This window comes from Rhinatrema bivittatum, chromosome 3, assembly GCF_901001135.1.
Source record: "Rhinatrema bivittatum chromosome 3, aRhiBiv1.1, whole genome shotgun sequence".
In the NCBI taxonomy this organism is placed as follows: domain Eukaryota; kingdom Metazoa; phylum Chordata; class Amphibia; order Gymnophiona; family Rhinatrematidae; genus Rhinatrema; species Rhinatrema bivittatum.
The window spans coordinates 392,462,050-392,477,648 of NC_042617.1; the positions used below are offsets into that span (position 1 = coordinate 392,462,050).

Sequence of the window (15,599 nt, forward strand, 5' to 3'; positions counted from 1 at the left end):
CACCCAATAAGCAACCCATAAACTGAAAAAAAAAAAGTGAATCTCTAGGGAAAAAAAAGCCCAAACTCGCATCAGAGTTGACCGGGCTTGCGCGACACACCTGCACACTGTAGGCGACACACTAATGTGTCCCGACACACAGTTTGGAAAGCTCTGTTCTAGAGGCTTATGGCTTCCATTAGCAGCAAATAAACACAAGGGTAGATTTTATGTACAGTAAAAACCAAAAATACAGGAATGCATGTACTTTTTGTCTGCCTGGAGTATTGCCCTAGTGGTCCCCAAAAATAAATACACTAGACCCAGGCCAATAGGAAAGGACAGGAGATTTGGGGTGAAGCAACCAATTGTGCTGGTCACAGCAGAGCATGAGAATGGTGAGCTCAAAGGTGGAGCACTGCCCACATGCTCTCCCCGCCACAGAGAGGCGCTGCACCCTGTCCTCCTGCTGACCCTTGCTTATATGCTGTTTCCGCCCGGTGTGAAGTTCTCCTCTCATCATCATTGGGAAGCTTGGCCAGAAGCATGTGAAACTCCAGCTGAAACAGCCAAGGCTACTGAAGACCCCGATGCTAGAGCCATCTCTCTGCAGGAGGTGGTGAGGACTTAGTCACTTGCTGAAGACTGCTGCACAAGAACGACAGGGGCTTGGCAGCCCTGACATAACCACCCCATCCCCTGCTACCACAGAAGAATAATGATGAGGGGGGGGGGAGGAGGGGCATCATGGAGGCCCTAACACTTCCACAAAATTGTACTACTTTGTTCCCTCTTTCTCCCTCCATTCTCTGAGCAGGCTGTGGGGCATTTTGCCCCCTCTTCCCATCACCATTATCCCCCTGGTGATCCCACCAGCAGGTAAGCTAAACCCTCCCTCTTTATCCAGGGTCCAGCATCCTTTGAATGAAAGCAGCAGGGAGGAGGAGGATAGAGAGATGCTCCTGCCTGGGAAGGGAAGTGGGGGAGAGACAGGGGATGCTACTGGGCTCCAGGGAATAGTGAGAGGATCCTAATGAATGCTAGTCCTAGGCAGAGGGTGGTGGAGGGAAAAGAGGGAGCAAAATAGTATGAGGGGTGTGAGATGTTATGTTGGGGCTGCCAAACTCCTGTCGGAGGGGGGGGGGGGGGGGGGGTTACAGACAACAAAGATTAATAAATGATTTTGTGTTTCTATTTAAAAGTTTTTAGATACTGCCTATACATGCTTGTGGTCTAAGCGGTTTACAAACTAAAATCACATACATAAAAGTGAGTGTAAAGCACATAAAACAAAATAAAATACATACAATCAAGTAAAAATATAATACAGATGGGTTAAAAGGCTTAAAATTAAAGAGATAATCACGGTATAAAGCAAAGAAATATAAAAAAAAAGAGAAGGCGAGTGATATTGTTAGTCTGTGTATGTTAAGTTAAATTCAATACAACAAAGATATGTTTTATATTATTTTAGGCTTCCTTACTGCATTCTTCCCAAAAAAAGGAGATCCAAACTGGTTTACATAGAAAAAAATCAATATAGCATAATACATTTCAAAATATAAATCAATGTCAATAATGAAAGAAACAGGATACTAATTAAAGATCCCTAACAAACCATATTCTATTTATTTTTGGGTTAGTGATTCTAATTTGGTTCTTATATTTGGGATCTTTAATATTTTGTTTCATTACTGATGTTTATTTATATTATATTATATTATTTTGAATTTATTACGCTATGGGGTACATTTTAAAAAACTGCGCTCACAAACAAAAGTATGCCGGATTTTAAAAGATACACGCGTAGCCGCGTGTATCTTTTAAAATCCGGGGTCAGTGTGCGCAAGGCTGCGCAAAATCGGCAGCCTGCGCGCGCCGAGCCAAGCAGCCTGCCTCCGTTCCCTCCAAGTCCGCTCCGAAATCGGAGCAGCCTCGGAGAGAACTTTTTTTTTGTCCCCCCCCCCCCCACCTTTCCCTCCCTTCCCCTATCTAACCCACCCCCCACCGGCCCTACCTAAATCCCCCCCGCCTTGTTCGATGGAGTTACGCCTGCCGCTGGCAGGCGTAACTTGTGCGCACCGGCTGGCCAGGCCCTGACACAGGCCGCTGTGTCGGGGCACTCGGCCACGCCCCCAGACCGCCCATTTTAGCAAGCCCCGGGGTTTTGTGCGCACCGGTGGCCTATGCAAAATAGGCGCGCCTGTGCGCGTAAATCCAGCAGGATTTACGTGCGCAGGGCTTTTAAAATCTACCCCTATATGTTGCTGGAAAAAAAGTTTGCAAATGTCCTAGGATGGTCTATTTTAGCACAATTTAAATTTAAAACATGATTAGATCCTAATCTAAATCTGGATAAGAGAGAAAGATAACCTCAAATAAATAAGACAAAAACAACATTTTGAGTTATTCAGCACAAAGATTTGCAACAATAAGTATCCTTGTGTTAAAAAACGTGAACCCTACTTGGATGCATCCTTTCGTTGATTTTAAGGTGTTTCATAAATCAGTTTGTACTTCCACGTCTGTGATTTATGCAGTTATTTGTGCAGGCCCAAAGGTCTATATTGGACACATAAATGGACTATCTGCATCCGTTTGATTGAAAATCACAAATGTTTGCATACGAAAAAACAGGCACCGCATGGTCCAACACTGTTTGGACAAATTACATTCTTTCATTCAATTTAGGTGGACTGCTATTGAAGTAGTTCCAGTATCACAGAGGTGGAGCTCGTGAAGCATGACAATTCCAGAGAAGAATTTTGGATTTTACATTAAACACTGTTCAGCCTCAAGGATTAAATGAAGACCTTGAGTGTGCTACTGTGACTGGAATATGGAAGGCTTTAATTTTTTGTTTTATTAATCGAATCTTGATTGGCTGTCCAGACATGCCAGCACTATGTACATGATGTCTGTTTTTCTGCACAGGTCATGAAAATTTGGAGGCACAAAATGGCGCTGCACCCCTGATGCAGACTGATTCAAAACACAGGACCTGCATCAGGTTTTGCTAACATATTGATATTTATTATGAAGAAGTCATTGAAAAGTACTTTTTAATTGCATTTCAAAAAATTCTACAATTAGTTTGAACTTGATAGAGTACAGTATTTTGACAGCGAAGTCTGGGGCGAAGTTTATTTTATTTTGTTTTCAGTATGAAGACCTCCCTATTCCTGTGTTTCCATTGCCATGGCTGGAAGAATTTTCTGAAGGAGTAAAAATATATATATCCAAGTTTATTTCTACAGTGCTACCTTTTCAGTATTTGGTTTTGTGCATACCATGACATGAATGAACCTTACTCAGACTGGGGTACGTTGGCTATAAACTCAATCTCTGAACTTTACTGCTAATGCTTGTCTTAGTACTTATATTGTGCCAAAGAGCTTCCTTCTGAATTTCAGAACATGTAATATGTACACAGTACAATCAGGACTATTTCTGTATTTGTCTACCACATTATTTTGGTCTCTCATATCATTTGGTACTTGAGGATTTTTTCTTTTTCCAAATATGGCATAGAATAGTCAGTGCTCTAGGGACTGGTGTAATATTTGCAATGCTGTCTTTTTTTCATAGGCTCTTCATCCAGTTACAGAGGGCAGGGCCAAGGCTGGGGGCACAGGCACAGCCCTACCCCCACAGATTTGTGAGTATCAGCACCTTTTTTTTCTAGGGGTAAAAGGAAAAAAAAAAAAAAGCACTGCATAACTGCAATGTATTTTGGTCTTTATTACATCGGCCCTCACAGTGAGGCTGATGCAATAAAGTGCACCCAGCCTAGCACACAAGTTAATGAGCAGTTGAATGCGCGTTTTGGACGAGCTATAGACTAACACCCGATGCAATAAAGGGTTTAGCATATCCAAAACACGCACACAAACAACTGCGTAGCTGATGGAATTTACATGCGTTGAATGCTATGTAGATGAGGCTATTAGCCATTATCCCAATGCAATAAATCCCCAGGCACCCAATGCACACTTTTTAATGCGGAAAATTCAACGCAAGACCTGGAGCTGGCATTAAAAGTCATTCCAAAATACTATTCTCTGTGGTTCCTCTACAGAGGAGGAACCACAGAGAACAGTAGAGCTACTGCTTTTGGAGAGTAACAATAAGGAATTAAGAAATGGATCAGTTACAAAAAAAAAAAATATATACACATTTCTGGATGCACAATATACATGCTTCAGACCGATTCGTCCCTTGCTATTGTACGTGAATATTGTGCATCCAGAAACAGGTTTGGTTTTTTTGGTGATCGATCCATTACATTAATTCATTCTTGAGCACCCGGAACAATATGTAAGCGCACAGCCATGTCTCCTGGGCACCCAATGCATTTGAGTGCTGGGGATGTACAATTTCTCCCTAGCATGTCCCTTTTAATGCACCAGCTCATTTAAATATAGAAGCGGGCGCCCAGGAGCGGTGGTTGTGCGTGCGTTAAAAAAACAAACAAAAAAAAAACCAGGCACCCAGTTTGGACGCGTGTCTTATTGCATTAGCCTGAATAACTTTATAAGCAAAGGTAACTATTCAGCAAGTTCCTATCTCTTAAAATGAGACCGCTGCAAGCTGTGTGAAATAAAAAAAAAATATTTTTAAAAAATAGAGAAGCAAAGGACCTCAGGACTTCTTAAAATGTTCCTATTAAATTCAGTTCATTTATTAACATCAGATGCAATAAACATGCATTAATTATACAACATTCATATTTTGCAAAAATTTCATTCATTACAATTTGCAAAAGCACATTTTCCTTTGTTAGTGCCATATTGGTTGAGACAGATAGGGAGAAAATATTTGACTAACGCTATTCAGCACCAATAAAAAGTCAACAGATCCTTAACATTCCTGTGTATCAAAACCCATTTATCAGTATCATCAAACATGTAAAGTTAATAGTTTTGTTCCATTTCAAGATGCATTGCTCTTTATTTACAATACTTTGTAGTCAGTAAAACCTTCTAATAATATTTAAAAATTATCTAAATTCATAAAAGTATTGCAGAAATTTATTACACTACTCAATGTACGTACATACAAGGTAATCCACGCAAAAGATTCAGCAGAAGAAATTTAGAGGGATTAGCGGCAACGTTAGTAAATTTTGCCAAACTCTAATTAGATGAGGGCAGTTGTCATTTAAATATTAAAAACAATCCTCAACTGTTGCTTACTTCTGAAAACTGAAGTTCCAGTAATAAAAGCAAATGTGTAGAGCAATGGATTTTTGAGATTCGTAGAAAATTTATTTCCACAGGTACAACAGATCTGACGACAATAATGATTTTGTAGAAAACTGGATGTAGTGATAACGATTTAAAATATTCAGTCTGAGAAAATGTTCTGTACCAGTCCAACAGATATTTGTACAGCAGCACTCAAAAACGTTACTCTTAGCAGCCATAATTATGTTTCCAGTTAAACTTTCTAAAATGCTTAAGTAAAATAAAACAGACCACAGAATTCCCTAAAATTATTTTTGTTTTAAATTATCATTTGCTTTGGCAGTCAGAACTGCTAATAAAATATAATTACAAGGCAAGAACTTTTGCAGACTTTAGAATCACCAACAAACTAGCCAAATTTACATATTGTCCTTACATGTGCACTGAAATACTTAGGTACCAAAACAAACAGAATAGAAAAAAGTAATAGAAAAGTAAAAAGAATAAAAATAAAAAAAAAAATATTGCACGGCCACATTATCGAGAAAGAAAACCTGTTAAAAAAAAATCCCTCTAAAACCTACAAAAGTATAAATATTTCTTAAAATTCAATGACAGCTAACACTTTTTTACCACATACTTTGTGATTCATTTCAAAATGAGGTAATAACCAAGTCTCTTGCAGTGCTCTTTTCCTATTGGAAATATTTTAGCCCAGCAACTAGAAAGAACTTCTCCAAAAATATTTCAGAATCAAGAACAGCAATGTGTGCAGCTCTCCCTATGAGAGAATTAGCTGTATTGGGTAAAGCATGAATCACGTCGTAACGAACCAAGTTGCAATCCTTATTCTGTAGAACTGGCAGAAGCAGGTTCTGGATCATCTCAGCATAAACTGGCCCTGTAAACCAAAGAAAACCAAGCAAAGTGAACTTGCATGTAAGTTATGAGTACCTAACTCAATAAATAGTAGAAGTAAGCAAGGCATCTGTTTGGTTCAAATCCTGTAATGCCAGGCCCTACAATAGTAATAATAATAATAATAATAATATATAATAATATATAATAATATATAATATAATATAATATATTATTATATTATATAATTATATGTTATATATATATATAATATATATATATATATTATATATATATATATATAATTATATAATTATATTATATAATATATCTATAATATAATAATATAATATAATATAATATAATAATCATATATCTAAATAATAATAATAGTGTAAGTGGTCCTCCGCTTACACTATTGCCGCCGTTGCTGCTGTGCTCCGAGGGAGTGAAGGCCTGCGCGATCGGCGCCTAGACCCGTCGGGGTAAGGCCTCCTTGTCTCCCCTCCCCCGGCGAGCCCAGACACCGATCGCGCCTCCAGCCAGCGCGCCGCCCATCCCTCGCGGCTCTGGGACCCGCCCACCACCCAGGGGACATCCAATCAGCAGCGGAGAGGGAGGTTTAAATTTTACTACCTGCAGGCGCCGCTTCAGATTGTCCCGGTCCTCCGCTTACACTATTGCCGCCGTTGCTGCTGTGCTCCGAGGGAGTGAAGGCCTGCGCGATCGGCGCCTAGACCCGTCGGGGTAAGGCCTCCTTGTCTCCCCTCCCCCGGCGAGCCCAGACACCGATCGCGCCTCCAGCCAGCCGCGCCGCCCATCCTCGCGGCTCTGGGACCCGCCCACCACCCAGGGGACATCCAATCAGCAGCGGAGAGGGAGGTTTAAATTTTACTACCTGCAGGCGCCGCTTCAGATTGTCCCGGTCCTCCGCTTACACTATTGCCGCCGTTGCTGCTGTGCTCCGAGGGAGTGAAGGCCTGCGCGATCGGCGCCCAGACCCATCGGGGTAAGGCCTCCTTGTCTCCCCTCCCCCGGCGAGCCCAGACACCGATCGCACCTCCAGCCAGCCGCGCCGCCCATCCTCGCGGCTCTGGGACCCGCCCACCACCCAGGGGACATCCAATCAGCAGCGGAGAGGGAGGTTTCAATTTTAATACCTGCAGGCGCCGCGCGCCGAAGGAGCGCGACAAAGGGGCTTGCCCCTTTGTGCGCCCCTTCGTGCAGCCTCTGAGTCTCAAGAAAAAGTAGATAATAGAAAAAAAAAAAAAAAAAAAGTAACAGTAAGAAGGATATTCATCTCCTGTCCTTAACCTCAGTCATCACCCCCTCCTTCGGCTGAGAATCTCCCGACTACAAAGGGAAAGTACCCGCCCTCCTTTTGACCAGAGACCCTCTCTGAATCACAATCCTCTTTCAGAAACCCATAATCAAACCTCCAGCATCCAGCAATCGGACTACACTCAACCTCCAGCTCCCTTCACTCGGACTTCACTCAACCTCCAGCTCCCTTCACTCGGACTTCACTCAACCTCCAGCTCCCTTCACTCAACCTCCAGCTCCCTTCACTCGGACTACACTCAACCTCCAGCTCCCTTCACTCGGACTACACTCAATCTCTACCATCCATCTCTCTGACTTCACTTAACCTCCAGCTCCCTTCACTCGGACTACACTCAATCTCTACCATCCATCACTCGGACTACACTCAATCTCCAGCTTACTTCACTTGGTCCTCTCTCAACCTCAACCTCCAGCATCCATCACTCGGACCCCCCCCTTTTGTGCAGCCTCTGAGAACAGAACCTGCTTCATTGGCCACGTCTTTCTCCTTTCATATCTTGAAAAGAACTCAGTTTTTCATCCTCAAAATTGTAGGTTTACATAGGCAACAAGATTCAAGACAGCTGAGTTAACATCAACAATCAACATGCTAACTGGTTTCCCAATCCTCTTACATCACCATTTTTGCCATGGTTCATACTCCATTCCAATCATCAGGAAATTACGCAATCATCAAACTAAACCTCTACCACAACATTACAACCGTCAACAAAGGCTAATTCCAATAATGATTTCACCAATCACACAATTCCTGGGCCTTTCTCTTCTATCCCTAACACTTTTCAATGCACAATCGCTTTCGAAAAAAACACACATCTTAAATGATTACCTTAAAGAAGTAAACCCTGATATCTGTGCAATCACAGAAACATGGCTTAAACCCACAGATATAGCTCTATTAAACCAACTACCTACTCAACTTTACAATTTTTTCTCCATCCCTAGACTCAAAAGAAAGGGAGGAGGTCTTTTCCTAGCATCCAAGAAAGAGCTAGGTTTAACTTTACAATATTCAAACATCACATCGAACATAGAGTTTGCAGTTTTTAAATCCGAGCATCTACAAATTGGACTATTCTATGCTCCTCCTGGAACTATAGACTCTGACCCCTCCCCGGTCATTGAACTTACCGCCAAATATTTCAACCCAGATAAACCTGCCATTTTATTGGGAGACTTTAACATACATGTCGACGCTTCACCACAAACAACAAACTGTGTTACCCTATTCTCATCACTCAGCTATATGGGTTTCACACAAATAATAAAAAGCCCAACCCACAAAGCAGGCCACACGTTGGACCTTATTTTCATTAATCAGTGTATCTTGCCCCCGGATTCACCCTCTTGTTTTCCTGTCCCTTGGACGGACCATCAAATTATTAACACGACACTCAAACTCTCAGGACATCCTCCCACTTCATTCCCAAAAACCACTATTCAATTCAGGAAACCCTGTTCCACAGACCTTCTCAGCAACCATCTCTCTAATGAATTATCTCAACTTGATCTCTCCAACGCTTCTACAGCCATATCTTCATGGTGCAACATCACCAATAAAATCGCTGATCTAACCTGTCCTTCAATCACCAAAGTAGTACAACCTTCGCCTGACAACAGGAAACCCTGGTTCACCACTGAACTGAAGCTGCTTAAACAAGAACTAAGAAATAAAGAACACACATGGAGAAAAAACCCATCCCCCACAACATTAGCTGTATACAAAACCACTCTCAATGCCTACAGGATCAACATTCTTAAAACAAAGAGAGATTTTTTCTCTAAAAAAATACATCATTTCATCTTTGATTCGAAAGCACTCTTCTCCTACGTTTCTGCCCTCACTAAACCATCCCCACCTACCATTCCAGATGATCAAGCTCTCAACAAAGCCTCCGAACTAGCTGATTACTTCAAGGAAAAAATTGATAAATTGACTGTCTCTTTCTCTTCATCTAGTTCTTCTACTCCATCTCCACCCAATACTCCACCCAAACTAAATACGACTCTAGAAACTTTCGAAACCACATCAGCTCTTGAGATTGAAAATATTCTCAAGAAAATGAAACCATCCTCTCATCCCTTAGACACAATTCCAAACAACCTCCTCTTCGCTATAAGGAATACCATTTCAAAGCCAATTGCCAATATCATTAATTGCTCTCTTTCCCAAGGTCTAGTTCCTGACCAACTTAAACTAGCAATTCTTAAACCTCTTCTTAAAAAACCTAATCTTCCGGCCACAGATCCAGCTAACTTCCGCCCAATAGCCAATTTGCCAATGATCGCCAAAATTATGGAAAAGATAGTCAATAGACAACTATCAGAGTACCTTGAAGAAAACTACATTCTCGCACCTTCCCAGTACGGTTTTTGTAAATCGTTAAGCACTGAATCCCTACTTATCTCTCTCACCGACAATATTCTAACTAATATGGATAAAAAACAACCTCACCTCCTTATTCTTTTAGATCTCTCTGCGGCCTTTGACACTGTCAACCATTCATCCTTATTACAAGGTCTGATAGACATAGGCATTAAGGGAACAGTACTCAGCTGGTTCAAGTCCTTCCTGGTTAATAGACAATTCAAGGTAAAGATAAACAACAAAGAATCACACCCGGTCCCAGCAAATCAAGGAGTCCCTCAAGGTTCCTCCCTCTCTCCAACCCTTTTCAACATTTACCTTCTCCCTCTCTGTCGACTTCTTAAAAATCTAAACCTAACACACTACATTTACGCGGATGACATCCAAATAATCATCCCAATCTCAGAATCCCTTCACAAAACCTTGATTCACTGGAATAATTGCTTGCAACTAATCAATCATCTTCTATCCAGTCTCAGCCTCATTCTCAACAACAACAAAACAGAGATCTTAATTATCAATCATGACGTTAATAACAATCTAATATACCCAGCTGTCCCACTCAATTCTACCACTCCTATAATTAATCATTCACCATATGTACGTGATTTAGGCGTCATGATAGATAATCAGCTTAACTTCAAAAAATTTATAAGCACCACCACTAAAGACTGTTTCTATAAACTTCTTGTCCTGAGAAAATTGAAACCACTTCTCCACTTCAATGATTTTCGGATGGTTCTACAAGCCATTATACTAACAAAAATTGACTATTGCAACTCACTCCTTTTTGGCCTACCAACCTCATCCATCAAACCCCTCCAGATGATTCAAAACTCTGCAGCTAGAATCCTTACCAATACGAATAAAAGAGACCACATAACCCCCATACTAAAACTCCTCCACTGGCTGCCTATTAAGCAAAGGATTCTCTATAAAGTATACACAGCAATTCATAAATCTATTTACAATATATCCCCACTCCACTTAAGCACCCAACTACGTTTTCACTCTTCAACTAGACCTATCAGAGGAGCTTATAAAGGCACACTCTATGTTCCTTCAACAATATCCTTACATCAGAAACGTACCATTTCTTTAGCAGGACCTGTCCAATGGAACATGCTCCCACCAGACATCCGCCTTGAGATCTGCTTTGCTTCCTTCAAAAAGAAAATTAAAACCTGGCTCTTTAGCCAAGCTTTTCCAGAACTTTGATTATTTTTACCTCCAGCTATCAAGATTTTCTCACCATCGCAATCCCTTTTGCAGATCACATTTATCTTAGACAATTACGCCTTATTTTATGATTTGATTTCTCAGAGACTTTGCAAGTTTATCAGTGTTATTACTCGAATCTGTTTTCCATGTTTTCCAAGTTCTATAACCTTGTTATATGTACCGCCTCTTGGCATAATTTTTATGTTTCAATGTAAACCGATGTGATCTGTATTTTAATACAGGAACACCGGTATATAAAAATCTAAAAATAAATAAATAAATAAAACTACGGGGGTCATTTACTAAACATTTTTCCCATAGACACAGAATGGGAGAAAACCTTTAGTAAATGATTCCCTAACATTTGTTACAAAATAGCTATTTGCCAACAATTCAGGTTGAACAAATTGAACTTCCTTCTCTTCCTGGCATGTTGTCCCTCTACCAATTATCCATTCTCTGGATTTCCCTTACATACCCACTTCTCCACCAAATCATTCCCTCTTTGGCTTCCCCCAATGTTCGCACCAACATGCGTGGGGAACCTCCGACTGCCTATCCATCGCTCCAGCCATTTCTCAGTTTGAACTGTGCAGGGTCCTGCTGTCTTGCAGAATCTACCAGTCCTACACATGGTTCAAACTGTGACATGACTAGAGCGAAGCCAGCTGGACAGAAGGGAGTCAGAGGTTCTCTGTGCAAGTTAGTAGAACAATGCTCCCTTCCAACCTTTTCCACAATCATCCTTTTTCTAGCTCTCTTGCTTCCTTTGGCTTTCTTTCTCTCCCACCCTAATCATGTCTCTCTCTCATCTCCTCTATTTGGAAACAATACAGTGCTGTATTATCCCCATGGTCAAGCTACTGCTCATCTGTCTCACTGCAACGCTAGTGCCTCTTCTCCTAGTACTCTGCTCCTTTTGTCTTCCAGTTCAATCGGAATCAGCCTCTATTGGGTTACAGCACTATGAGCTTTAATGTATAACTACCTGGGGTTTTTGTCCTATTATTTTTAATATCCCCCTCCCAACTCAGTCCAGCTATTGTGGCAATAGGGGCTGCAAATAGCAACTCCTTCTGTGACCTGGCTAACATGGACCCCAAGTCTGGATACATATGTCATCACTAGACAACAGTGGAGACTCCCTCCCCACAAAGGCTGCGAATGCTGACTCCTTAGCTTCAGCTAACTTGAGAAATGAAGGAAGTGAATCAGGAATCAGACTCAAGTCCTCCACTTGGCAATGCACAGTACAAGCCACTGAGTCACTGGACTGACCCCCTGCTACTATTCTTGTGTCATACTTCCCCCTGCTACTCCTGGTCAAAAGGGAAGGCAAACAGCCCAGGAATTTTCCCGAAGAAGCTCCAGGAGAAGTGGGTTACCTGCTTTCACTCTTACAAGAGGAACAATTTCGGTTTTCTGTGAATAGGAGGCACTGTTGCTTAAAAAACAGAGAGCCCTTATGCTTTGCTTTATTTCCTAAAACAGTTATCATAAAACACAAACACATACATACAAATTCTTTCCAATCCCTTCTCAGGATCAGATGTAAGTTGGCTCTTACCTGACTGTTTATCTTTTAGAGCTGTTTTACACATCTCAATACGAGCTGAGTGATATGGAACATAACGATCCTGCAGAGAGCCAACTAACACAACATTTTTGAAGAAGTGAAGACCTAGGGCAGAGGAATGAGATCATACTTATGAGGAAAAATAAAAAAATCAGTGAAAACTGAGAACTGGGTGCTGGTAAACCAGTTCTGATAAAGTGGATGGGTGGGTTGCACAATATATTTGGTTTCAGATGATTAGAGTAAATATTTAGATAACTTATAATCATTTGTAGCCCATTTCAAATCTTTTGGATTTTTGTTTTTCAGTCTAGAACTTTCCCATTTGGTCTGGATATAGATTTTAGCCCAACACCACTTATGTTCAAAGATTATGTCTTTACATAGTCCGAATTTGTGGATTCTCACAGAAACGAATTAATCTGAATAAACCCAAATTATATACTACAGATCAGATTTCATCTTGGTCAAAGCTGACTGAAATCAAGTCAAATATTTGTAAGTTCTGATTCAGAACTGGAGAAGGGATTGCTTATCTCTACTATGACTGGACAAAGTTTAGGTGCTCAGTGGAATCTTATTCCTTTTGAACTTCGGTCCTTAGACAATGTAAAAAAATTTAAACATCTCTTGAAAGAGTATTTGCTCCATCGTGCCTTTAATGTATTTTAGTGTGATTGAAGTTGAGATTTAGCCTTGATTCTGTGTGTGAGATATACTATAAGGGGCATAGTATTAATGATTTAGTTTACCTTAGGTAAGGTACTGGTTACTATAGTTTCTGTGAAACTAAAGGTTTTTTGTATGTCAAGTGTATGGTTGATTACATGTATGTTATTTTATTATGTATGTTTTTACTGTACATTGCCTAGGCCTGCTTGTGTTAGGCGATTAATAAATTTTAATAAATGAAAGAAATGATACAAATGGCTTGCAGGGAGCTAAAACTTTGCAAAAAAAGCTAGCGTCCGATTTTGATCCTGTCAGAAGCTAAGTAATATTTTCTCTGGCTTCATTTGCCATACCTCTTTTGTCACCAGAAAGAAAGATATAGTCTCCTGCTTCCCAGTGAAATAGATGTGTTTAAGGATTCTTGAGACAGTATAACTGTGTAAAAATGACCCTCAAATTCAAGATTAATTAAAGGGGATCCCAGGGCTTGAGAAGCAGCTTTTTGGGCATCTCAAGCCTGCCCAAAAAAGATGAAAACAATACAAGTACCAGTACCTAAAAATAAAATGTGTGAATGTAAAAAAGAAAAGGTTTTATTTTTCTCACAAGCAGCTGGCTTGCCAAGATGGCCACAGAGTGAAAAATAGAGACGTTCCATATTCTTGGCTATATAATTATTAGAGCATGAACTGTCACCTAGATCCAGACTGCACATGTGAAAAATAAGCATGGCCAGGAGGTGTTTCTCTCCATTCAGAATGCTCTCTTGCTTCTACTTATTTTGTTAAGAGTGTTAAGCCCCTCACTCATCTGTATTTGCTTATGAGAACCAGGACAGCTAATCAGTAAGCAGAGACTCAGAAACAAAGTGCAACTTCACACAAAAGAAAATTCCAGGAATTGAAAGCACTGAACAAAATAAAAAGTGCACTGGTATGAAAGATCTTGCTTCCTTCTACCTGGCTAAATCTCTGCATTGGTTCAAGTTACCCAGAACAAAACAATTCTAAATTGGTAAATAATGCAATTTTTCAGGTTCCAATATATTTTATTATATTTCCTGTCTATGGCAGATGTATAAATACTGTATCAACAGTTCTGTGTGTATCTGGAAGAGCACTGAGTAAGTGGATCCAAAGCAGCTTTTCAGAATATTTGGATTTTGGAAGATTATTTGCCTTGCCAAACTTGTGTTCAAGATGAGTTCCAATTCAGGTTTAATTGGTAGCTCCTGCCCCACAGGGCTTATAATCTAAGTGGGTACCTGAGGCAATATAGTAACATAATAATGACGACAGAAAAGGACCAAATGGTCCATTCAGTTTGCCCAGCGAGTTTCTTATGGTAATTTCTACTGCATCATGTAGGCCACACTCAGGTTTCTCTTATGGATAGTCCATGCAGTTACCACCAATCCTTATGATAAGAATTGTGGGTAACTGCAAAAACCAAGCAACTGTCAAACCCATAAAAAATGATTGCCTTACTGAAAATTACAGCGATGCTGACTAGTTTTGCTTTTGGACTTGGCCATAGAAGCAGTCCTTTGCTTATTTCCTTATCTCTGCATATCAGTATCCCAGATTGTAAAAGTTGGGGTCCATGGTTGGTTGCCATTTGAATCCAATTCCCCTTCCTCCCCCCTGCCATCAAAGCGGAGAGTATGTTGCAGTTATTTGTTGAGGGTGGTAATCCCCATGCTTCTGATAAGGGTAGTAACAGTTTCACCGAGTGGGTTACCCCCAGCACGCTTTTCTTCATATCTATCCTCTAGCCTTTAGGGATCCATAGTGTTTATCCCATGCCACTTTGAATTCTTTGACTGTTTTTGTCTTCACCAGCTTCTCCAGAAGGGCATTCCAGACATCCACTACCCTCTCCGTGAAGAAATTTCCTGACATTGGTTCTGAGTCATCTCCTCTAAAGTTTCATTTTGTGACCTCTAGTTCTACTGTTTCCTTTCCAATGGTAAAGGTTTGAAGTTCGTGCATCATTAAAACCTTTCAGGTTTCTGAAGGTCTGTATCATATCTCCCTGCACCTCTTCTCTTCCATAAGAACATGTCATACTAGGTCAGACCAAGGGTCCATTCAAGCCCAGCATCCTGTTTCCAACGGTGGCCAATCCAGGCCATAAGAACCTGCCAAGTTCCCCAAAACTAAGTCTATTCCATGTTACTGTTGCTAGTAATAGCAGTGGCTATTTTCTAAGTCAACTTATTTAATAGCAGGTAATGGACTTCTCCTCCAAGAACTTATCCAATCCTTTTTTTAAACACAGCTACACTAACCTCACTAACCACATCCTCTGGCAACAAATTCCAGAGTTTAATTGTGCGTTGAGTGAAAAAGAACTTTCTCTGATTAGTTTTAAATGTGCCACATGCTAACTTCAT

The 15,599-nt window shown here is 40.7% G+C and overlaps 1 protein-coding gene across 1 annotated transcript in view; it reads right to left on the reverse strand.

The window, feature by feature from the left end:
* Positions 1-4,638: 4,638 nt before the first annotated feature.
* FAM135A (family with sequence similarity 135 member A) overlaps positions 4,639-15,599 on the reverse strand; it is a 391,169-nt gene continuing 380,208 nt past the window's right edge. Inside the window, 2 exon segments of the mRNA XM_029595652.1 lie at positions 4,639-6,066; positions 12,524-12,637. Coding sequence (XP_029451512.1) covers positions 5,861-6,066; positions 12,524-12,637 — 320 coding nt within the window. The 3' untranslated portion in view covers positions 4,639-5,860.